This window comes from Ambystoma mexicanum, chromosome 1p (assembly GCF_040938575.1).
Source record: "Ambystoma mexicanum isolate Mex_15411 chromosome 1p, UKY_AmexF1_1, whole genome shotgun sequence".
Classification (NCBI taxonomy): Eukaryota; Metazoa; Chordata; class Amphibia; order Caudata; family Ambystomatidae; genus Ambystoma; species Ambystoma mexicanum.
Window position 1 is genome coordinate 217,010,287 of NC_090921.1, and position 25,621 is coordinate 217,035,907.

At 48.8% G+C, this 25,621-nt stretch overlaps 1 protein-coding gene and 1 long non-coding RNA gene across 4 annotated transcripts in view; one reads left to right on the top strand and one right to left on the bottom strand.

Moving 5' to 3' along the window:
- GAL3ST4 (galactose-3-O-sulfotransferase 4) overlaps positions 1-14,214 on the bottom strand; it is a 136,544-nt gene extending 122,330 nt beyond the window's left edge. The window contains exon 1 of one of the 3 annotated variants that reach the window (XM_069646411.1): positions 13,572-14,214. Coding sequence is in view for 1 of the 3 variants with exons in the window: in XM_069646410.1 (XP_069502511.1) it covers positions 9,516-9,825 (310 nt within the window). In the remaining 2 variants the exon portion in view is untranslated. Of the gene's footprint in view, positions 1-7,346; positions 7,471-9,515; positions 9,841-13,571 lie in introns of those variants that run through there. The other 2 variants (XM_069646410.1, XM_069646412.1) reach the window with 2 other exon arrangements.
- Positions 14,215-14,833: 619 nt separating this feature from the next.
- LOC138489218 (uncharacterized) overlaps positions 14,834-25,621 on the top strand; it is a 118,164-nt gene continuing 107,376 nt past the window's right edge. Inside the window, exon 1 of the long non-coding RNA XR_011274801.1 lies at positions 14,834-15,054. This is a non-coding gene — a long non-coding RNA (uncharacterized lncRNA). The remainder of the gene's footprint in view (positions 15,055-25,621) is intronic.

The window sequence follows — 25,621 nt, forward strand, 5'->3', positions numbered from 1 at the left end:
GAAGGTGTCTCAGTATTCATGGGCTGCCGCCCACAACATGCTATTTAGAAGAGGGAAAACGTGCCTCTCTGTCCCCGGGAACTTCGCAAGGGAAAATGGCCGACAAGCGAGCAGGCCCATCGACTGGGAATAGCGCCGTTGGCATTGGCTCTTCACATAGGGAAGTTAAGACCTCCTTAAATCTGGGGACGTCCACCGGGGCCACTTCCCTAAAGGCTTGACATGCCCACTATTCTGCCTGTTACCAGGATAAAGCAACACTACTACTGAAAACAACAAACTAGGAGAAATACATTTAGCAAGGGCAGCTTGGTGCCTCCCCATACAGTCTCTAGAACTCCAGATAACTACACACTAAGTAATTGTACGCGAGAGGTTAGAGGCAGACACCATCAAAACAGTGGCATTTGGAGGAAAATAGCGACATTAAGTGCAGGCCAAAAATACTGTATAACAAAGGGTGTCTCCACTTTTAGTTTCTCACGATGCCTCTGGCAAGCCATCATACCTCACCGCACAGGTGATGGTAATCACCCTGCAGGCTGTCCGCAGGCTATTGCATATCACATTGACGGTATTAGCACTTTACATAGCAGGATATCTCAGCTCACCACCCAGGTTATTATTCCCGCTTATACAGGCTAGCACCCTTCATTTTACAGGCTATCATAACTCACCTTGTACTGCAGACCGATTCTCTTTGCAGTCTATCATGTTTTAGCATGCAGAGGTTTTCACAGGTCATCTCTCAGACTATTATACCATTGATATCACTGCTCACCTGACCGGATAGGTCCTCCAGCCCAACAGCCGTATCTCGAAGGCCATTGCAGCTCATCTCACAGGCTATCATGTTTTAGCATGCAGAGGTTTATCTCTCAGACTATTATACCATTGATATCACTGCTCACCTGACCGGATAGGTCCTCCAGCCCAACAGCCGTATCTCGAAGGCCATTGCAGCTCATCTCACAGGCTATCATGTTTTAGCATGCAGAGGTTTATCTCTCAGACTATTATACCATTGATATCACTGCTCACCTGACCGGATAGGTCCTCCAGCCCAACAGCCGTATCTCGAAGGCCATTGCAGCTCATCTCACAGGCTATCATGTCTTAGCATGCAGAGGTTTATCTCTCAGACTATTATAACATTGATATCACTGCTCACCTGACCGGATAGGTCCTCCAGCCCAACAGCCGTATCTCAAAGGCCATTGCAGCTCATCTCACAGGCTATCATGTCTTAGCATGCAGAGGTTTTCAAAGGTCATCTCTCAGACTATTGTACCATTGACATCACTGCTCACCTGACTGGCTAGGTACCCCAGCCTCCAGCCTGACAGCCGTACCTCGAAGGCTATTGCAGCTCACCTCACAGGCTATCACGTCTTAGCATGCAGAGGTTTTCACAGGCCGTCTCTCAGACTATTGTACCTCCCCTTGCAGAATATCACAGCTCACCTCAAATTCTATGGTTCCTCAGCCTGCAGGCTGGCGGCCTTACCATCAGACTATTTAAGGTCGTACGCGAGAGGTTAGAGGCAGACACCATCAAAACAGTGGCATTTGGAGGAAAATAGCGACATTAAGTGCAGGCCAAAAATACTGTATAACAAAGAGTGTCTCCACTTTTAGTTTCTCATGATGCCTCTGGCAAGCCATCATACCTCACCGCACAGGTGATGGTAATCACCCTGCATGCTGTCCGCAGTCTATTGCATATCACATTGACGGTATTAGACCTTACATAGCAGGATATCTCAGCTCACCACCCAGGTTATTATTCCCGCTTATACAGGCACCCTTCATCTTATAGGCTATCATAACTCACCTTTTACTGCAGACCGATTCTCTTTGCAGTCTATCATGTTTTAGCATGCAGAGGTTTTCACAGATCATCTCTCAGACTATTATACCATTGATATCACTGCTCACCTGACCGCATAGGTCCTCCAGCCCAACAGCCGCATCTCGAAGGCCATTGCAGCTTATCTCACAGGCTATCATGCAGAGGTTTTCACAGATCATCTCTCGGACTATTATACCATTGATATCACTGCTCACCTGACCGGATAGGTCCTCCAGCCCAACAGCCGTATCTCGAAGGCCATTGCAGCTTATCTCACAGGCTATCATGTTTTAGCATGCAGAGGTTTTCAAAGGTCATCTCTCAGACTATTGTACCATTGACATCACTGCTCACCTGACTGGCTAGGTACTCCAGCCTCCAGCCTGACAGCCGTACCTCGAAGGCTATTGCAGCTCACCTCACAGGCTATCACGTCTTAGCATGCAGAGGTTTTCACAGGCCGTCTCTCAGACTATTGTACCTCCCCTTGCAGAATATCACAGCTCACCCCAAATTCTATGGTTCCTCAGCCTGCAGGCTGGCGGCCTTACCATCAGACTATTTAAGGTCGTCCTGCAGATCTTCCCGCACAGGTTATCATGGCTCACTTTGTAATTTGCTGTGCTTTTCCTTGTCGGCATTTATACATAATTTAGCAAGCTAGTTAACATCATCTCACAGGCCATAATGCTCCCTCTTACAGACTAGCACCCCTCATATTACATGCTATTCTAACTCCTGTTGTACTGCAGGCGAATTCTGTTCACTCCATAGTCTATCGTGTCTTGCCATGCAAAGGTTTTCTTGGCCTGCAAAATGGGCTGTAATAGCCTTCCAAGTACGGCTATTGGCTTAGAAGCTGAGGTTCATTAGCAGGTGAGGTGAGCTGAGCTGTTAGATCAATAGTTCAATAATCTGAGAAATTAAACTCTCCATGCTAAACTAAGGCATGGTAGCCTGTGAGATGAGCTGCAATAGCCTCCAATCAGGTCTTAGCATACAGAAGTTCTCACAGGTATTTTCTGAGACTATTGTACTATTGATATCACTTATCATTCCCCCTATTAAATCACATCATATGTGGATGAATCAAGGGAAATGGATGGACCAAACGGGTGAAGTATGTGGGTGGAACGGGTGTAGTATGTGGGTGGAATAGGTGAAGTATGTGGGTGGAACGGGTGAAGTATGTGGGTGGAATGGGTGAAGTATGTGGGTGGATGGAACTGTTGAAATTGATGGATGGAAAGGGCGAAGTATGTGGATGGAAGGAACTGTTGAAATTGATGGATGGAACCGGTAAAGTATGTGTCAGGACTGGTGAAATACGCAAATTAATCAATGATTGGAGGTCATAGAATGGTTGGAGGGCATAGAATGGTTGGAGGGCATAGAATGGCTAGGAGCGCATGGAACGGCTAGGAGCGCATGGAACTACTGGAGTGTGCTCGATCTCAAGATATAAACCACCTTATCACATCTCCACGCTTACTCTCTCCTTTACACCACCACTCAACTAGAACACAGCGATACTATGACACCATTTGGTATAGCTGTTCTCATGCCATCACCTGCCTCATAACCCCCCCCCCCCATCATCTTATCTAAAACACAGCTGGTTACACACCCTCCAGCCTAGGCGTTCTCCTCAGGCCTAACGTAGCCAGAATTGGTCTGGATAACATCCTGCCAGAACAAACACATACTCTTGATCTCCCAACCACCACACTTACCGCTAAGAAGCAGCTATCACAGGAATGCAACACCGCTGCACACATATCCAGTGCTCACACGCACCTTATGACTCTCTCCCTCTCTCTCTACCGACTTGAACTTTGGTTCCCGAGGGCATTCAACCTACCAGCGCCTTGAGATCATACCAATGGTACATAAGGCGCTATATAAATGCAAAATAACATAACATATACAGGATATCACCCTTCACCTTACAGGCCATCATAACTCACCTTGTACTGCAGGCGGATTCTGTTTGCTTCACTGTCTCTCGTGTCTTGGCCTACAGAGGTGTTCACATGTCATCTCTCAGACTATTGTACCATTGATTTCACTGCTTACCTTACCGGCCAAGGTACCCCAGCCTCCAGCCCAACAGCCGTACCTCAAAGGCTATTGCAGCTCATCTCACAGGCTTTTATATCCTAGCATACAGAGGTTCTCACAGGTCATTTCTGAGACTATTGATATCACTGCTCACATAACCATCTAAGATACCCCAGCCTACAGCCTGACAGGCTTACCTTGCAGACCATCACCTCTCACCTGACCAGCTAAGGTACTCCAGCCTGCAGGCTGACAGGCTTACCTTGCAGACCAGCACAGCTCACCTTACCAGCTAAGGTACCCAAGTCTACCACCCTAACAGGCTTACCTTGCAGACCATCACAGCTCACCTGACCAGCTAAGGTACCTCAGTCTACCAGCCTGACAGGCTTACCGTTCAGACCATCAGAGCTCACCTGACCAGCTAAGGTACCCCAGCCCCCAGGCTAACAGGCTTGCCTTGCAGACCATCACCTCTCACCTGACCAGCTAAGGTACCCCAGCCTCCAGGCTGACAGGCTTACCTTGCATACCATCACAGCTCACCTTACCAGCTAAGATACCCCAGTCTCTAGCCTGACAGGCTTACCTTGCAGACCATCACCTCTCACCTGACCAGCTAAGGTACCCCTGCCTCCAGGCTGACAGGCTTAACTTGCAGATCATCACAGCTCACCTGACCAGCTAAGGTACCCCAATCTCTAGCCTGACAGGCTTACCTTGCAGACCTTCACGGCTCACCTTACCAGCTAAGGTACCCCAGTCTACCAGCCTGACAGGCTTACCTTGCAGACCATCACCTCTCACCTGACCAGCTAAGGTACCCCAGCCTGCAGGCTGACAGGCTTACCTTGCAGACCATCACAGCTCACCTGACCAGCTAAGGTACCCCAGCCTCCAGGCTGACAGGCTTACCTTGCAGACCATCACAGCTCACCTTACCAGCTAAGGTACCCCAGCCTCTAGAATGACAGGCTTACCTTGCAGACCATCACAGCTCACCTGACCAGCTAAGGTACCCCAGCCTCCAGGCTGACAGGCTTACCTTGCAGACCATCACAGCTCACCTTACCAGCTAAGATACCCCAGCCTCTAGCCTGACAGGCTTACCTTGCAGACCATCACAGCTCACCTGACCAGCTAAGGTACCCCAGCCTCCAGCCTGACAGGCTTACCTTGCAGACCATCACAGCTCACCTTACCAGCTAAGATACCCCAGCCTCTAGCCTGACAGGCTTACCTTGCAGACCATTACAGCTCACCTGAGCAGCTAAGGTACGCCAGCCTCCAGCCTGACATTGCAGACCATTACAGCTCACCTGACCAGCTAAGGTACCCCAGCCTCCAGCCTGACAGGCTGACCTTGCAGACCATCACAGCTCACCTGACAGGCCCTCACACCTCTCCGCTCCAGTTATCTTGGCTCACCTTGTGGGATTTAGAGATTTACTTTGCAGATCACATATCACCTTGTAGGTTGGCATACCTCACCTCGTAGGCTTTCATACGTCCTCCGGTAGATTGGCTAAAGCCGGTCTGATTCACCTCACGCCCTACGTGCTTTACACATTGCGGCTTATTCCTCATCTCCCATGCTATAAAGAAGCGCCACTTTAGCCATGATGCCTTAGCCTGCAGGATGAGCCATGGCAGCCTACAACTCAACACTGCTCACTTATCAGGCTATCTCGCCCCCCCCTTCACCTTGAAGGATATCACAGCGCCCCTTGCAGACCATCTTCCACCCACCCCCTAGCGGCGCATCTGGACTCTCCTAGCTGCGCACTGTCTCCCCTTTCAGGCAGTCAAACCTCACCTTGAAGCAAGCTTGCCTCTTTTATACGCCATCACCCCTCCTCTTGAAGTTTGCTATAGTGCCTCGCAAGCTACTAACTAGCAGAATATTGCGCCTCCCCTGCAGGTTATCCCACCTCTTCGGCCAGCCTATCTTTGGTGACCAGGCAGGTTACTGTGGCTCTTATCTCTGGCCATGAATCCACCGGATATCAAAGACGTCGTGAGATGGCAGCTCATCACAGCCCCTTTTACAATCTACAGCGGTTCACCTGGCATGTCATTACCTCGCAGGCTAACACAGAAAGTAAGTGCTCGCGTGTCAGGTGAGCTTTGCAGGTTATCGCCCCCCACATTCAGTCTATTGCGATTCCGTTCCAGGATATTGTGTCCTGATCTTGCAGACTGTGCTCCCTCCCTTTGCAGGATATCATAGATTATCTCTTAAGGGATCAGCCCTCACCTGGAATACTATCACATTTCACCCAGCAGGCTAGAATGCCTATCACTCGTTACCTGGCAAGCCATTATGCAGCACTTCTGGCAGAATATTGCGCCTCGCTTTGCCGAAAGGCCATCACACGTACATTGCAATCTTGCAGACTATCCCACCGCCCTTTGCAAGGAGTCCCGTCTCCCTCTGCAGCCCATCCACCTCTTTATGCAAACCTTGGCTTCCCCAGTCTAGTGCGCGGAGCGGCTTTCTTGCTGCAGCCACTCTGCCATAGGTGAATTAGTGCTCCTTCTTTCTCTTTCCTTCTTTCTTTCTGCCAAATTCTTCACTTTCATTTTTGTAACCCCAGGCCTTTTCTCCCTCCCGCCTGCCACTAATTGGCTCCTGGTAACCTTGTCTTGCTCAGTCCAGTGCACCTGCTCTGTCTGAGTGCCGCACAAGGCAAAGTGCAGCTCCCCAAGAAGCTGCGCTAGTCCGTGTTTGCCCGGGAAGCCTGCCGCAGTCAACCAGCAGTGACTGATAAGAAAAGTGTGGTCTGGGCGGTGTGCCCCACCAATCTTATTGCCTAATATCTTATATCTACCCACACTTCGTCTACTTACTAAGATTAGCCTCATCTTGCATGTAGCTGGGGGGGGGGTGGGGGCTAATGGGGCAATAGCCCTGGGTCTTTTGGTTGTAGCCCTGGATATTAGCTCAGGGGCTACAACCAAAAGGCTAGCTCTCCCCGAGTCCCAACATTAGTGTAGCCCTGGATCTTTCCCAGATCTAGCAACACCACTGCATGTAGCAACATTGTGCATTTTACCCGTATTGCCCATCACCCGTTTTGCCTCCATTTCAAACCCTGAGCTAAACACAACCATACCTCTACAGCACCACAAACCGCACCCACATCACAACACCCAGCATGAAACAAAACACACAAAATCCCACCTCAACACCACATAATTGCAACCGACTGAAAACGCTCCAAACGCTCAGTGACCGCTTTCGCCGAACTGGAGCGGACAACAGCACATCACAGCTCTCTTGCTCTTTTCCCGCTCAATCCTAATAACAAACCCTGCCACCACCCCCCCGCCCACCCCCTGCATTGCATATCCGCCAGAGAGCCAAGAGACCACGCTTGAGCAACAGAGTTTAGCATAAGAACCTTTAACATAACATAATAGACCATCCTACCTTCCTTTGCAGGCGGCCCATCTCCTCTTCCAGGCTACGGCACACCACCCTGTGCACGCTCTCTGCAGGCTCAACTGTCTCTGTGCAGCCCTTTCCACCACTCCAGGCAGCCCTTCCCCACCACTCCAGGCAGCCCTTCCCCACCACTCCAGGCAGCCCTTCCCCACCCCTCCAGGCAGTATGCAGCCCTTCCCACCCCTCTATGCTGCCCGCCACAGCCTTACTTGTAGACTAGCTTGATTAATCACACTAGGATTCTCTTTTACTCCCATTCTCAATCTCCATCTCCTCTTTCTTTCCCACTCTTTTTGTTGCCTGTTTTGCTCGATTCTTCTACCCTGCTCCCCCCTCATCCCCCTTCAAGCCTACTTCGGCAGGAGTCTGTCCTGCTACATTCTGGTTTCACCGTCTCGTGGTGAATGCTGGGTTTGACTTTTATGGACTTCATTGATTCACGGTGCGTCACCCTTTCTCAACTCTCAAGCTGGACTTACTTTGCATCTTGTACTCATGGTGGCCCTGAATCGTGCTGTTCCCATCTTCATCTTGTATCCTGGCTTGCAACATTATGTGTTACTACTGACTTCTGCAATTGTATTCTCTCTCCACTCTTTTTGACTGCTTACTCTCTGTTCTCTCCCTTTTCCTATCTCCTCCCCTTACTTTCTTCTATGCACTATCAGAATTGCCCCTCGACCTAGTACGATAGCAAACTTGTCCGTCTCCTCCCCCCTTCCCTTACTTGTTTCCAACCCCCCCTCCACTATCTGAAATGTCATCAGGACGAGTACGATAGTTAATTTCACATCCTTACTGTTCATGGCCTGTAAGAAGGTCATTGTATTTTCCCTTGTTTCCTCCCTTGCTTTGAAGAGCTTAGAAACACATGGTGTATAGGCGCTATATGAATAGACTATCTTATCATATCACTCCATCCCTCTGATTCTTCTTACCATCTCTCCCTATGTGTCTCTCGCACAAACACACACCCTCGCCGTCCAAGTCCCACTCCTCGATTTCTCTCACTATCTTGGTCTGTTCTGTCCCTCCTACACTCCTCCTGTTTCTGTTAATCCAACCTCTCACACAATCTGCTTCTCGCTCTGCCCCAAACCACACCCATCTTACTTTCTTCCTTGCTCTATCCATCTGCACACCTCACACCTTCTACCCCACACACTCACAAAACAGTCTCTGTCTTTAGCCCAGCAGCCCAACACACTCACACACCCACTCACACAGTCTACAAATGTCAGCCTTGGTTAGGCTGGTGCAACAAAAGCAAGGATTGGCAAAGGCAAACAGGCCATGCTAGGACTTAAAAACAAAAATACGGTTACCATCATTACAGGAGATAACAATCTTTAAAGTACTTAACAAGAAACAAGCATAGCTTTCAAACATAAAAAAAAGTGTAAAGCAGAGAAATCCATCCGATGAAGTAGGGGCCGAGTCCTATCTTCTGGAGTATCAAGAACAAGTAAGGCCATTTGACAGTCGAAAGCCTTCTCGGCATCCAAAAACATTGCAGTCGCCTAGGACGAGCGGTCCAGCGCCTCAAGAACCACAAAGACGGTGAAGGCAGAAAGTGGTGTTCCGCCCGGGAATTAAACCAGCCCGATCAGCCAGCACCAGGCCGGGCATCAATGGGATGGGCCTCTTTGCGAGGAGTTTGACGAATATCTTGTTATGCATGTTTATTAAGGAAATTGGGCGGTAGGAGGCAGTCTTCGGCCGGTTTCCCCTGCTTGTGTATGAGCACTATGTTTGCCTCCCGCAGCGTAGGGAGCAGAGTCCCCGTTTCCAGTGGTGACTCATACACTGAGGAGCAGCGGGGCCAGAATAGGGGCGTAAGCTTTATAAAACTCACCCAGTAGACCATCGGGTCACGGTGACTTACACCCCCTCCTTGATTGCTGATATTTCTTCTAAGGAGATCTCATGATTCAGAGGCTCTCTGCGGGATGTAGAGTCCCCTCCCCACCCCCTTCCCTTCCAGATAATCACACAGGGCCTCCGGGTTTCCCGAAAACTGGGATCCATACACAATTTCCTCCTCTTTGTACACCGACCCACCCTGAGGGTCCCTCACACAATCCACCTGCAGGGGTTGCCTATCAGCCGAGCCAGCAGCGACCTCAGCTTTTGCCCTTCACTGTATTGTCGTACCTGATGGCCACGGGCTAGGAACCAAACCTCCCGGTCCGCGTTGGTTCTGAGCCGAGCCAGCGTCTGTGAGTCTGCTATCACTGCATATTCTCCCTCCAGTTCCTTTTATCCAAGCTTTCCCGGTCGTGCGTTCTCTTTGAATGTCGCAGAGAATCCCTTTCTCATTGGACATACATTTCCCTCCGATATAACACTGAAGGCTTTCCCAGAGCACCCCCATGGTGGAGGCCGAGCCTTCATTGCTCTGAAGAAAGGCCTTGATCTCTTCCCGCATCTCCCGTAGGAATACTGGGTCCTGCAGAGCGTCCATCTTAAATCTCCAGAAGCATCCTCCCTGCCCCCCCTCCCTCAGTCCACATTCCAGAAGCACAGGGGAGTGCTCTGACAAAGTGCGTGGGAGTATGACTCTTGCCTCATTGCAGCACCCCTTCTCGGGATACCAAAAAGTAGTCCAGTCTATAACTTGACCCATGAACCCAGGAGTGATGTGTAGTTCCGGTCCTCCCGGTGTTGGTACCGCCATACATCAACAAGATTATATACCGCGCACATTTCTCAGACCTGAAGGCACTCCTTAGCCACACCGTCCCTTTTCACCCCAGATCTATCTAGTGTGGGGTCCAGCACTGTATTTAGGTCTCCTCCCCAGACAATGGTCGCACCCTGCCAGCCCCGCAAAATGAGCCATAACCCAGCCGAAAGCATTTGGGTCATCAACGTTGGGGCCATAGTTCACCAGTGCCACCAGGACTCCCTCCAGAACACCACACACCAGGAGAGCTCTCCCTTCATTTCTTGCTACTGAGACCAGGTGACACTTAACCCCCCCTGGGATATCAGAATGACCACCCACTCTGGCGTAGGAGGAAGAGGAGGAAAAGTGCCTATGGCATCCCCAGCTAGCCCCTATTTATGCTTGGATGATGAAATAAGGTGAGTCTCCTGAATAAGGGCCACACCGAGAAGTCTCCCACCTAGTATTCCGCAAAGTTTTGAAAACTCCGCTCTTCACTTACGTCCTGCCCAAAAAACGTACTAACCAAAACTGACCAATACCCTACACCTATGTAGGATGACAGAATGTATATATCTTGTGTCTGTACTAGTATGATCTGACAATGCATTGTATTCCTCTGTAATTCTGTAACTAAGCCTGCCACAAGTAACAGCGCTGCGATGCCCTCGGGCTGTATGTGCGCTATATAAAGGTAAAATAAATAAATAAATACAGCAACAGACACACTGTTCTTTCAAACTGATAACAGCGGCAAACAATTGCAGCTAAAACGCACACAGAATTGTCATGAACCTAAATGAATGCCACGTCACTAAAAGGCGTATGTATGCGTACTCGTGCGTATTTGCAATCTGCCATTATCAAGACGTCACTGAGTCTTACACAAGTAACACCTACACTGCAGAGACTACATGTCTGACAGGACAGGTAATGAAAACTGCTTAGGGTACTACCCGGGGCACACTTGTGTGTGCAAACTGCATTTAAAGCATTGGTCAACATGACGAGCAGTGCAGTGCAATAAGTCATTAAAGTGCCCTCCCACCCCCCCAACCCCATCCTAAGCTGCCATGCGCCTTTCAGGCATTGGCCTGTAGACCGCGTATGCCTGTGTCCGCAGTTTCCTTCTCTTTATACAACTTTCCCCAGCATGCGCTCTCGTCCAGTCTGTTTTCCTTCCCACGGACGACGCACAGTCTCTTTGTCTCTGTCGCTCCACCCATGCACTCCATTTCTCTCTCGCGCTCTTCTTTTCCTGGCCTGCTCCATTTGTTTGTACACACAAGCGACTCATCTTTCAGCCAAACAGTCTATGCCCTTCTTACCCGTGTTTCCCCCTGCCCCCCCCCCCGCTTCAAACCGATCTCTCCCCTCCCTTTCTTTGTCCCGATCAGAGCGACGGCGTCGGGGCATTTAAACCTTTTCAGTTGAACGGGTCCTCGAGACCCGGGGTGGGAGCAGCAACCATGTTGCCTGCCGGCAGTTTTATAATATTGCTTTCTGTATCACTTTCATTCTTGGGATTTAAATATGTGCCTTGCAGGGTTTGGCTTGCAAGCTGCATTTGCCGGAGTGCTTCTGGCCGACACTTTACTCTGGATCACCGAAGTATTGTTATCACCTCGTTGCCTTTTAACACCAGTTTCTCCACACCAGTCACTTACTGGCAAAGAAGAATGTATAGCTTTTCAGCGTGCATAGTTTCAGCTCCCTGCTGGCTGGACGCCTCTCGATAATCGACTGCTAATTAATCCATGTCTGTATTTTTTGTCTCTAATAATGTATGCACCCATGAGCGACTCAGACTATTTTCCGCTCTAAGCCAAGGGGTGGCCCCCCCAACCACCATTTTGGAATCCCCGCCCCCATCTTCAGCTGGGCCTCTGCACCGTTTCTTTTTACTTAACCTTCCTTATTCGCTCACCCTCTGATCGAAAACATATTTGAATTATTCTGCTTTTAAAGAATTGTATTCTACATCTGGGGGTTAGTCCAGTCTGAAGAATCGTTAGGGTGAACAACCGTCCCATCTATGGTGGGACCGTCCTAATTTTACAGGCTGCGTCCCGTGTCCTGCACACAGACTTTTCTTGGGACTGGTGTGAGGGCTAAGACTTTGATTCAGGTAGGATCAGTCTTCTCAGTACAGGGCCTCCCGAGAGGGGCTTGGAAAAATCTTAACAATTAACTGGGAGCTCAGCATTTCAACCGGAGCAATAGCAGGCTCGTGACAGCAGACAGCAGTGGGTTGGCTGTTGGTAGTGACTTTTGTCCCTGAGAGGTGTAAAAAGTGGGTGATAGGGGGGGAAGGGGGGGTTAGAAAACCAGGGAAGATTTGTTTATTCACACACTACTTTGCATGATACTACTGTAATCTCCAATTCAGGATGGGGAAAATAAAGCGAACACCATACTCGTTTTCATCAACATGGTTTTATAGCGATGTATATTAATTACTAGGTACGTTTATTTAATGTACTTAAATACTTTGAGTACAAAACTGACATTTGAACTAGACAGCCATCTACTGATATCCTATTCTTTAAAAACCGGTTGAATGCCTGCCTGTATTTTATTTGTTTTTATGTAATACTGTACCCGATTCTTTACTTCTTTTTAGGAGATATGAATTGTGCATGTGTATTTAGGTATAATTTAGTGCTTGGCTGTATGATACATTGAAATTAATTGTCAAAGTGAATGATATGTGAAATGTAAATAAATATATATACAAAAAGTTATATGAACTGAAACGTATAATACATAACTAAATAAATAATGTACTTGTCAGGCCATTTCTATAAAATGAAGTATAGTTAAAGCACAATAAGCACAAACCGTAACGAATATGAGTATGAACCAAAGCTGGAAAGATATGTGGTCAATTGCATACACTACTCCTCCAAATCGCGGCTTTAACACTTAACGTGTGTGATCCTGGGCAAAACAATGAATCTCACGGTGTATTAGCTGAATTCCCAGCAACAGAAGGAAGATTCCGTTGGCAGCGTGTGCTATTACATTTACAATAGAGTTGCACCGTGTATCATAATGGTGACAATTTACATATGTCACACCACAAAGTTGCCTCTTGGCAACTTCTTGTTGCGTCACATCCCTTGCTGAACCCAAGTATCAAAGACCAATGGCACTCCTTGAGATGTCATTTTCTGTGATTTCACTCCTGGCGGGTAAAATGGTTCAGCGGATTAAACGCTCGTTGCTGAAATGTGTGCAGGTTCAATTCCCGGCAAGGCCAACTCATCCTGTCAACCTTCCGAGGTCGATATAGGAGTACCAATTTCGAGTGGGTAATAATAGTACTGTATGTAAATATGTACCATCTAAAGCGCTTTAGATTACAGCGCTATATATCAGTTGGAAACACTAAAAATTGTGTGGCTGAAAATCAGAAAATTACCCAAAATCAAATTATGGCCAACCCTCTGTGCAGACGAGAGAGACCCCCGCCCCAAAAAAAATCCCTGCACACTCTCGCCGGATCCTTCGGGCTCAGAAGAGCTGGGCAGCACACTCACCTGGGTCAGGAGGGCTGAGTCGTTGCGCCCCACGCCCTCGTAGCTCCCTCTTTTGGATCGAGATCGTGGTGATGAATAGTACCAAAGAACGCTCAACTGAGTTGATGAGCCCTGGGCATGCCTTGCCGATCAGACTTATTGCACGTACTGCTGTGCTGATGAGTCCCGCGTCGCTCTTTGCTGCGGTCTCACGATGTGCCCGGCTGATGTATTTTAACGCATGCGCCTACTGCAGATGAGTCCCACAGCATGTCCCGCGGTTCGGCTGATGAGTCCTACCGCCTTTCCCTGCTGCTCAGCAGTCTTGCCGCATGCCTGCTCTGCCGCCAAGCCCTCGGAAATTCCCCGCTGTGCTGCCTGGAAAGTCTTGCAGTGTGCCCCGCTGTGCTGATAAATCCCAGATCACTGAAGTCTTGCCGCGTGCCCTCCCTTGACAGTGAATCCCGGAGCACGACCCGCCTTGCTGATGAGTCGTACACCATGGCCCCTCTCCAGTCTCCTCTCTCTAGCGTTCCCTGCGCTCTCTCTCATCCCAATTTACTGGTGAATTCACCACCTCGCAACGGTTCCCTCCCTCGTCGCAATCCTTGCCTGGCCCTCCCCCTTCTAGCCTTCTCCGCCCCTCACCTCTATCCCCCCGTGTCCCACTCTCGCACCTAGTGTTACATGCATACACATTCCCCTACTGGCCGGCCCATACCCCCTCTCCCTCCCACCCGCCCCTTTAACATCTCCCCCTCCCTCTCTTCTGCGCTTTTATCCCGTCCTCTCTCTGCATGCCCGGCTCCAACCCCCATCTTTTACCCATAATCCCGCAGTGTCCCTACGTCTCCCTCCCACTCCTATCTCATCATGACACCCCTACCTCGCAATCTCCATAAACCCTAATTGCCTTTTTACACCCTCCTGTCAGCACCATCCCTGTATCTCTCGCCCCTCCCTGCTCTGCATCCTCCCCCCCATCTACACCAGCATATCACCTTCTTTTCCTCAGTCCTCTGTCTAGCTCTCCGGCATTTCCCCCCTCTTCCATCGCTCGTCCTACTCCCCCTCCCACCCCCCCCCCCTTTTTTCCTCACTCAGACGTTCCGCTACAAACTGCTTTCCATCGGCCCCCTGATGCTCGCATAACAAAAGTTCTATTCACGAGGCCAGCGGAGTGATTTATCGAGGGAGGGGTGATGGGCTGGGAGGAGAGAAGGCGGCACGGGGGAGGGGCGCCATTGCCAGTAAACATCGCGGAAAATGCGCAGCGTTGAATTTACCGCCGGTTCCATGCGTCACGTTGTCGTTGGCTGGCTGATTGCCCTGCCAATAAAGACCCGTGTTTTGTTGTATCGGAGAAATGAGGGATGACGCGGATGTGGAGTAGGAAGCGGGAGGGAAGATGTGAGCAGTTTGAGGTGCTCGCTTCATTTCCGAGGAGCCAAGAGCAGCACGAGCCAAGCTAAATAAAGTTCAGTTCCGCGTAGCACCAGATGAGGTAGGACACAGAAACAAAGAAAAACCAGCTTTGCCGAGCAGTTATTACCTCCACAGAAAGCTCGGAAAAGAGGGCCTATCCTTAAAAGCGCCGTAGGTATTTTTATTCCCTTGTTGACGGTCTTGAGTCCCCCCCATTCACTCTGTAGCCAGGTATGGACTCCTACGCAAAAGGGGACATTCACAGACAGCTGCCCTTTTATGTTGCACAGTTTTGTTGAAGACAACAAATTAAACTAGAGAGAGTTTTATACCATCTTCATGAACACAGAATAGAAGATGGTGGAACCAAAAGAGTGACAATAATATTGCAGGGCTTTTTTGTATGTAAATAATTGCGAAAAAAAAACCTCTTGGTTACTAACATCACCTCGATTCTGTTTATTTTGAACGAACTCAGAAGAAAAAGAAAGGACCATCTAAGCATTGCCAGGGTGGACGCTGTTTACATGTCTTACATGTTTTAGAAAACTTGTGTATTAACTGGTGCTCGACCATTCGGTCTGTTTTTAAATTTTGTTTTGTATCGAAATCATTTGTCTCCTATATTTTGCCACTCCTGATTCCACCATCTTCTGTTCTGTGTTCATGAAGATGGTATAAAACTCTCTCTAGTTTAATTTTTTGTCCTCAACAAAACTGTGCCTGTGCAACAAACATATAAGGGTAGCTGTCTGTGAATGTTCCCATTTGTGTACGATTTGCATGTCCTCTCACAAACAAATCCCTTTTATCAAAAAAAGGACCCCCTTGTGTGCTCTTTTGAGTATATGCCAGATATGGACTTACACAAACACAGTTTCCAATTTCCCTTCAGTTTCTTTCTCAGCACTGAAACACTGCAAGCGGGAGAACTCCATCATCTTAGTTTTTTTTTTTACATAACATTTGGCACCCATCTTTTTTTGGGTTAGGAAATCATACATTCGCAAAATGTTAGAGTGGAAGCATTTTAACTTCCCAACATTATAGGCATGGAAATGTTTGATTTCTCTGCTCAAAAAGTTTTCCGATGCTTATAGAAGGGGGATCCTGCTAGGAAGCCGCCCTGTGCACCGTGAGCCCCCACCACCCCCAGCCAACAGAAGACTTACGAGGCTCTGCTTTCCGTCCGGGCTCCACATGTGCTCTGACGAGCGCACGTGATACGCCCCATTTATTGGAATCCACACACGACAGTTACGTCACTCCGCCACGCCACGTGTGCTTGCTAAAGGGCCACCACACTCGTCCTTTTTCATAACAACAGCAATGTGACAACAACCACCACCCACACAAAACATGTATCAAATCAACACCCTCTAACGACAAAATAGGGGACACAGTCTCCGGCACCTCTCGGGTGCTTGAATCAGGGGTACAGTACATAGTCATCCAGGTGGGCAGATCTGCCCCTCCCAGTTCACTGGGGATACCGTCTGCCCCTTCCCAGCTCAGCATCTCATCACCTGTGTCCCCTCGGTACAGGGGAATCTGAGAGCAGTCAGCCCTACCACCTTCATCTGGCTCTTTGGCACGATCTCTGTCCGGGGACGCCCCCAGCCGTGTGCCACCGCCCTGCCTCTTGAAGAAACTGGCGTTCCTGGTAACGGTGGTGGTTTCATCTGAGACTGTCACCATTGACCCCTTCACTGCAACCACACCCATGGGGCTCGGTTCATATGTCAACAACCGCTTCCCTTGGGGGTGCCTAACTGCTGTTCTCATATTTTCAACAACATTTCTCCTTTTCCACCTGGGCGTCATCAATCACAACCGGCTTCGGGTCATCCGCATCCAGCAAACGGCCCCTGGGGCATCTCCTGAACATAGCTTTTGCTGGGACTACCCCAGTCGAGCAATGGGGGGTTACTCGATAGTCCCTGAGGAACTGGTATAAGGCCCTGCGAAGGCAGTGACCCTGTCCATAGGTGATTCTAAACACCTTATTGCGGGTCCTCATATGGCGCGTGGCCACACCAGAGTGATTTTCCTGTGGTGCACACCGCACTCCTTCAGAAACTGTTTGAAGCTTTCCCTTTGGTATGGCTGTCTATTGTCTGAGCACAGAGCCCGTGGGAGACCATGGGTTACAAAGATCGTTACCAGCGCCACTGCCACATCGTCGAATGACACAGAGTCAATAAACCCCACCTCGGGGTACCTTAACCACTGGTCCACCACCACCAGGAAGTGGACATCTCTCCCTGTGGACCCGAAGTCTGCATGCACCACCTCCCATGGCCGGGTTCCTCAAGGCATGGGCTCAATCAGGGGATCTCTCTGCATCGGGGGAAGCCGCCTGGCACCACATACAGGCCCCCACAAACCCCTCCACTCTCTTCTTCAAGTCCGGGAACCACACCTTCAACCGCAGTCAGGCTTTGGTCTTGGCCATCCACTGGAGACCTAGATTTGCCAGATCAATCACCTGCTGCATCTTGTGAGCAGAAACAACCATCCTGTCCCCACGTAACAGTAGCCCTGAGTCTGTGAATATTAGCTCATCGCGGTCCCTCAACAACTGCTTCAGAGTCATACGAGCTTCCTGAATCTCATACCCAGGACTTCCAGGACCAACTTCCAGTCCCCTCTCTGCAGTGCATCCCTGAGAATCTGGAAGCATTTGTCACTTTTTGAAGCCCTTTCCAGCTCCTGGATGGGCATTGAGTTCGGGGTAGCTGACTCTACAATGAGTTGCACGTGCTTGTCAGCTTCCTGTACACATCCTCGCCATCCTCTCCGTCCTGGGGGTGGCTTGACAAATAGTCAGCTGCATTGATCGCCCCTGGACGGTACACCAGCGATACGCCATATTCCAGTAGCGCCAGCATCCATCTCTCAATCTGGGCTGGAGGCTTCGAGGATGAGCCCTCCACGATGGGCAGCAGAGGCTTGTGAACCATCACCAGCCTCCCCTGCACATAGAGTTGAAAATGCCTGCACCCCTGCAGCACCGCAAAGGCCCTGCAATTAATCTGGGAGTGTCACGGTCCATACCCTCAAACATCAGGTACAGACCAACCTGCCTAAGGCGTTGGGTCCCATGGGGGCCTTAAAGGCTCCAAGGAATCTCACAGGGGCTTCCTGGACTCGGTCCGGGCGCCGTTGGCGCCAGGCCCATACTGCCATCGCCAACATGACATGTTTCAGGCCCAGTGAGGCACGTGTGAACCAATTTGAGGCAGGCTGAAGGGATTATTTGCCGTGGGACTATTTGCTTGGGTGTGGTTGCTGGAACTACTTTACCTGGGGACTACTTTCAGAAGACTATATAAGCCACACCCTTCATACAGAACACGCTTCGCGTTATTCTGTACTCCGGCTCACCGTGTCTGCAGCTCCAGGCCAGCCATCAGCCACGCCTGTCCAGTTGTCTCAAGCTACCTGCAAGGAAGAGTGAGAAAGGAGAGCAGAACAAGATACTTACCTGACTCTTCATCGCGGCCGCTCTGGAGTCCACGCTTCTTCAGAGCTGAAGAGGAAAGGACACCAGATTAGCCTTGCAGACCACGCGATCTTCATCGCAGATCAGCGCCACGCTATACTTACCAGCGAACCATCGGAACATCATCACACGATCACCGCTCCATCTTCCGATCGCCGCTCTGGAACTGCCGCATCTGTAAAACACAAAGAAGACATCAGGTTAGCGCTGCAGTGGGGAAGGCCTCATTTAGACTTATAATCCTGCGCAAGGCAGCTCTCACCTGAAGGCAGCAATCCTCACAGACTTGTAATTCTTCATCACGCAACCTTTGTCCAGGAGATCCCGCCCCTGCAGAATATAAAAGCAGCAGGTTAGTTGTGCAAAAAACTATACCGGGTGGAAAAACTTTTTCATAGCATTGGCGCAAAACTTACCTTGGGAAGCCAGCTATCAAGGACCTCGCTCCATCGTAAGCACAAAGAAGAAACCTGTAAAGAAAGTGTGGGATGTTTTTATCCACGCATCCAAGCCCTACCTCAAAACTGTGCAGTACTGACATGGAAAACATCATGATGGCCAGAGCTTCCCAGAAAATGCACAGGGAAATGCATGAAGAATAGGCTGCCACTCATTTTTGCCGATGTTATGGGCACAGAAGGACACTGCCTAAAATCACCAGTGGACTACCCACACAGTAGTCTGAAACCATTGGGAATGGCAATGCTGATTGCCAAAAGCAAACCCATAACTGTTGGGAATTCATTTTCTTAAATCCCAAAAAGGGGTGCAGTACCAGTACTCACCACTATCCAAAAGCCGGCGTTTTAAAACAACACCAGATTTTACTTTTTGTAAAACTGAATAAATGAACCCAAAACAGGCCAAAGAAAGACTTACTGAGAGGTGGATCCAATGTAAAGTTATATTCTGAAGTGACTTGAAGGTTTATAACAAGACTGGCTGAGCTGTGGATTTCAGCAGTTTAAGTAAATGGGGACTGAAAGACACTAAAAAAATCTAAATGTTTAAATTGACTGAGTGACCTACTTCTGAGTGTCACATAGGTTGCAATTGTTTAAATGTCATAGTTTTAAACTTAGAATCAGCATTCTAGCTGCATATGTACACATTGTCTTGACTTAAACTGGGTAACAAAAAGTGACATTTTATCTGAAACCTGGCTTAAGGAACTGAATTCTGCCTGGCAGCTACCCCCCATCAGGAGTGAAAATTGAGTCACAGCTGTGTTCCCAGGCCTATCTGCCTTTTGCTGGCCACACTAAGGATATGCCATCTCTCTGATAATTGAATTGAGGGGAGGCCCCACAGAATACAGGAGCTCTGAACAAAGCCCTCTCCTGACTCAGGCAAAGGTTTTATTACGGGGGCTGTAAAAGTAGCTTCCTCCTGAAGCAAAGGGGAGGAGCACTGCCTGTGAGAGCAAGCTGGCTTGGCAGAACTGGAAAAACCAGAAATTCAACCTTGTGCTGGGGGAAAACCACACCCCTTTGGGTCAGAACATAACTCTAAAAAGATGAATAACTCATAGTACGGACTTGTGAAAATTATTTAAATGACACCATAATTCTTGTGATTTTTCTGCCCGCATTTTAAGAGGTTTTTAGAACCGGTGGCATGTTCAGGGGGGTTTTAGTGGAAAAGAGGATATTACTCAAAATGTGTGCATGTGAAAAATCTGACACTTCATCAACTAATGTCCATACTCCTTGCGCACATGTGTGTAAATTTGGGTTAATGTCCGATATTGCAAACCAGTTAAAAAGTGCAAAATATTGCCATTTCTGAATGCAAGCCCCCAGGAAGAGCAGATTTGGACAGGGTATACCTCCTGTGATATGTGAGGGGTGCTTATGATTTTAAAACAATATGTACCTCTGCAAATATGTATTTGGTTCAAATCTAGATTTGTGTGTAAGTTGACAGGAGGAGTGGACTTTCTGCAGGCTGTAAAATGACATCACTCTGACACAACTTAGCTCCCCCAATCAGGGGAGAAATGAAAGCTTGGCCAATGATAAGTGGAGAGGGGTAGAGCCTAGTGATGCTGCACACACACCCATTTCAAAACACATAAAAGCAGAGAGACAGGACAGATAGGGACCTTCAAATCCATTTGCAGTAACTTTCATCTGGAAGCTCTGCCGGGAAAATCCATACTTTACCTCCATCAACCTTCAGAGACCCAGACCAGACCAGCAGAGTAGAGCTGACCTGTTAGCAGAACCAGAGAGAGCTGACCCATATCACTGTGAAGTGCAGAGACCAGAGTCCAGTCTAAAACCTGACCAGATCCGTGATGAGGCCCATTTCATTCAAGAATATAGTGTGAGTACCTAGCAAAACTGTGCAGAACCAATCTCTTAGTTAAAATAATATAATTCAATCTATTTTAATCTAAGTAGAACTGCCTCCTAACTGTCACCTGTAATTTGTAAAGCTGTCACCTGTCATTTGCAAAGCTGTCACCTGTCATTTTCTAGTTGCAAGCTGCACTTGTCTTTTTGAACTTTAAAATTTCAATCTGAAAAACGACCTTTATTCAATCGCTCATATCTCCGCGACCGTTTGTGCTAGCGACTTGCAGTAACTTTCATCTGGAAGCTGAGATCCTAGGCTGTTTTAGGACCCCAAAACGATAGTGATAGTCCTTGTAGTTCCTCTGTAATCGCGCTCGGCGCATTCGCAAATTTAGCCGCGATTTGACATTTTGCCGCGATTTGAAAATTTCTCCACTTGCAAAAAGATAGCTGCTTTTGCTTTCCTCTGGGAAAAAAAAATCGTTTGCCTCATAAGAACTATCCCTGCATCACTGCTAGAGTGAGCCTGAGCTAATATTAACTTGATTTCACTCACCCTGAACCTCCTAGAGGGAATTAAAAGCATTTTAGCATATTTTTTTCTACATTGCCAGCACCTTTAAAAGCATTTGGGCCTATGTTTTCCACTTCTGTAGTCTAAGTTGCTGGGGTGAACTGAATCACATTTAATTGCATTTCTGAGAACTGTGTGCCTTCCTTCCATTTCCTTGCATCGCATAAAAGGGGGGATGAATTGTCCAAGAAAGTGATTACATTGTCTTTTGCTGAAATCCTATCAAGTTATTTTCTTTACTGCATTTCATTCCACATTGCATCCATTTGAAACTATAAAAGTATTGTTGCTATCTTATCCATTTCATGTCAACTCCTTAGTGATTATCAAGAAGTGTGCTAGTGCCAGATTCTCCGTTGTTAATCTTTATCATACCAGATTAAGTGTGATATCCAATTATTAATTTATTATAAAGCGTGATATAGATATATATTGCTTTACTTCTCAAATAAACCTTTTAACTTGCAAAACAGAACTACTTCTTGGCTCAGTGGGGTCAGGAGGATTCCAAGAGAGGGGTGTTATATAGGGGTAGTCATCCAGAACGCATGAACTGGACATAAAGATATATCAATAAGGGTTTTCATTCAGTATTATAGACTAGGCGTTGACTTAGCTGTAGTGTTGAATTGAATCCTCTTACAAAAGGTACTTAGTGAACTTTTACAACTTGAACTCTTTAGCTATCCATATCTTTGGAATAAGACTTACCATTGAGTCACAGTTGTCTGGAACTTAATAGGATCAGTGAAGTAACTAGATCCTTGAACTACTACGCACCCCTGCGAACAGTGGCAGGACAGAGAGCCCGCTATTCATAACTGAAAGGTGAGATATAGCAGTGAGGGTGCAAGAGGACGCCACGGGAGGCGGGAGTTGCCCTCATCCAAATGGTTGGGTAACCTGTGATTGAACTTTCTAGGCAAGCCTGCTTTCGTAACGAAGCCAGAGGGGCGCACAAGACACCACTCATCACTGGATCGTCCAGCTCCGATCGGCGCCCCTGTGGAGATCAGGTGAGCGTAACAGGGAGTACCTCTGTTCAGTTTCCGACAGAGCGTGACTGGCATAGGCAATGTGCCTTCTCCCTTGGTATCCATCTGCATTAGAACCACCCGAGACCAAACAGACTGGCGTCCACCACCACTTCAGACGGGAGAGCAAGGTCAAAGAATGCCATTGTATCCTCAGCCATGAGGGCCCTTTTCACATCCTTGAATGCTGCCTGCTCCAGAAGACCTCATTGCCAGGTGGTATCCTTCCTTGTTAGGCTCCTCAGTGATTCCGACCCCCTGGCCAGGTTCCTTATGAACTGGCCACAGTAGGTTACCATGCCCAGGAAATGTTAATGTTAAAGGATATTTATACTGCACACTATCACCACCGGAGTGGGCCCCTGGCGCTCTGGCAGATCTGAAAAGGAAAGAGGGTGGGATGCAAACCTCTGTCACATTCTCCAGGGGCCTTGCTTCCATTATCTCTTTGACTTTGTGGGGGTCAGGGGACACCCCTCCTTCTTTAAACACAAAACCAAAAAGCTCAATGCTTGTCTGCAGGAATTTGCATTTCTCCCGATGCAGCATTAAGCCCAATGCCTGTATGCGTACCAGGGTCCTCACCAGTCGCGCCATGTGCTCACCCTCTGACTTGGCGAACACTAGGATGTCGTCAGCGTTGTTCAAGACACCTTCCAAGTCCGCCAGAGCCCCTCGTATCAAGTTCTGAAAAACCATAGCGGCTGACGACACACCGAAACAGAGGTGTTTGTAATGGTACAGCCCCTGGTGTGTCGTGAATGTCATGATGTGCCTGGACTCTGGGTGCAACACGACCTTGTGGTAACCCACCCTCAAGTCCAGCTTGGAGAAAAATCTTGCACCCTGCAACTCTGCGATGATGTCATCAATCATCGGGGTAAGGTGATTCTCCCACGTAATCGCCTTGTTGGGTAGTCGCATGTCCACGCTGATCCTGACAGATTCAGGCTGCTTGGGTTTTTCAAGCAATCACGATGGGCGACTCCCAGGGCGTCGGGCCTTCCACCTTTTCAATTACGTCCAAGTTCACAAGGGTCTTCAGCTCCTGGTCCACTAACTCTCGTAAATGAAAAGGGACTCTTTGGTGTTTTAGGGCCACCGGTCGAATGGACTCATCAATGTGCAATATCACTGTCTCACTGACCATCTGGCCAATCCCAACGAACAGTTCCCCAAACCTTTCGAGGACCGCCTGCACATCTTCCACATACACGCTATATGTGAAGCTGACGATGCCTAATGGTTCTGCAGCAGCACAGCTGAGAAGGGTGTTGGTGCTCACATCTGTTAAAAAGAAACATGCCTTAATCGAACTGTCGCAATGCTCGACCTTCGACACAAACCCCCCCCAAAAGGATATGCCGGTCGCCCCTGAAGGTGAAAATGTGTGTCTTTGGATGTTGTAGAGTCGGGGGTTCTCTCATGGCCTCGTAATGTACCCTGACCATGACATTCACTGAAGCACCTGTTCCACTAACAGTGGCACTGGCGTCCCATCCTCCTGCACCATACTCTTTGGCTGTCTCCTGACCTTCGATCTCAGTGCGCTCACACTCGAGATAAAAACAACATTCTCATTATCCTCCTCTTCCTCCAGGTCCTGGGCGACTCCGTCCTCCTCGTGATCCATAAGGGCCACATTTGGCAGGCGCTGCTGTTATAAAAATTCAGCGCAGATCTGGTCCACTACTGGTACCGGTGCCCTGTACATGCGAGCATAATGGCCTATAGTCCTGCACCCTCTGCAGGCATTTCCTTTTGCGGGACACTCCACAGGGTGCGGCAGATCATACCCACACTTCAGACATTACTCAGGTGATCGATTGTTCCTGTCCCTCTGCGGTGCAGCAGTCCGACGGGCCCCTCTTTCCCCTTGGCCACGGCCAATGGCACACGCCTCTTCCGACTTGCCAGGGCAAATCGATGTGTCCATCCTGGACGCCTTTGTCTCTGCCCCCTCAAGCGACCGTCCAAGCACCAGGATGCAGGGCAACGTGAGTCCTGGCTCCCAAAGTACATGATGCCAGAGTTTTCCAGACACACATCCCCGGATCAACTGATTACGAATCATGGCCTGCTCATTGTCCCAGGAACATGATATTGCCATGCTGCCAGAGGCAGCCATGAAAGACGTCCAAAGACTGATCGTCCTGCTGCCACGCACTACACATAATGAACATCTCATAGTCCACATTCGCTAGAGGCATAAAGTGTTCACCAATGCATTGTTCGCCTCAGCATATGACGCATCCACCAGTTGCAGCGACTGGAATATCTGATGCACTACCGTGCAAGCAGAGTACAAGAGTGTAGCCACCTTGCTTTCCTCATCAGTCTCTCCAGTGGCCTTGAAATATATGTCCATACAGTCAATCCTCGATTCCCACCGCAAACCCCGGCTTGATGGCGCCCCCGAGACATCAAACTTGGGCATTGGGGCTAGTGCCCCCGGTTGGCACGAATTCGGGCAACCCCGGCGCAGCTCCAGCTGGGGCTCCTCCTGCAGTTTGGTTGTCTGCTATGTTGGTGAACGCATGAGCACCCCTTCCTTTTAGGGGCTTTAACCCACACCAGAACCAGAGTAGAAACCCAATAGGGTGTCCAGCACCACAAAAGACTCTGCAATCACCAATGTGTCCTGCTCCTCCACATCATGCAGAGGAACTATAGTAAATATTGAGCAAGCTGACAGGCAGTCCTTCCCAGCTGCACTCAGTATCAGACCAAAGTCCCTGGTGAACACCCCACCTCCATCAGAGAGGAAAACAAAGAAGGAAAAAACAAGGAGGAAAAAAGTATCTCCTTCATCAAATTACACGGTTGTCTCACCTTGCTTGTACTAGATGAGGGATCCAACTCCAAGCTTGCAGCAGTGTGCCCACATGGCTGTGGGATTTTCTAGGGAGCTGCAACCTCCCCCAATTGTACAGCAAAAAATGGCAGCCTCTCTGTTTTCACTGCTGGAAATGGAAAAAATGTATTGGGGGAACTGTCACCTCTTTGGCAGGGTGGGACAGTGGGAAGGAGGAGGGAGGCTGAGTGGCGAGACACCCGGACAGGTTGCGCAAGATAGTATCTCTTCATAGAACCCAATCCTGGCGATTTGCATAAAAGCAAAGAGCATTATGGAAACATCATAATATCCACAATTTTAAATGTTTAACATGTTGTATAGTGATTCAGTAAGGAGCCCTTTAAAGTGAGTAATGGACTCTTCTGTTTTGATTGGT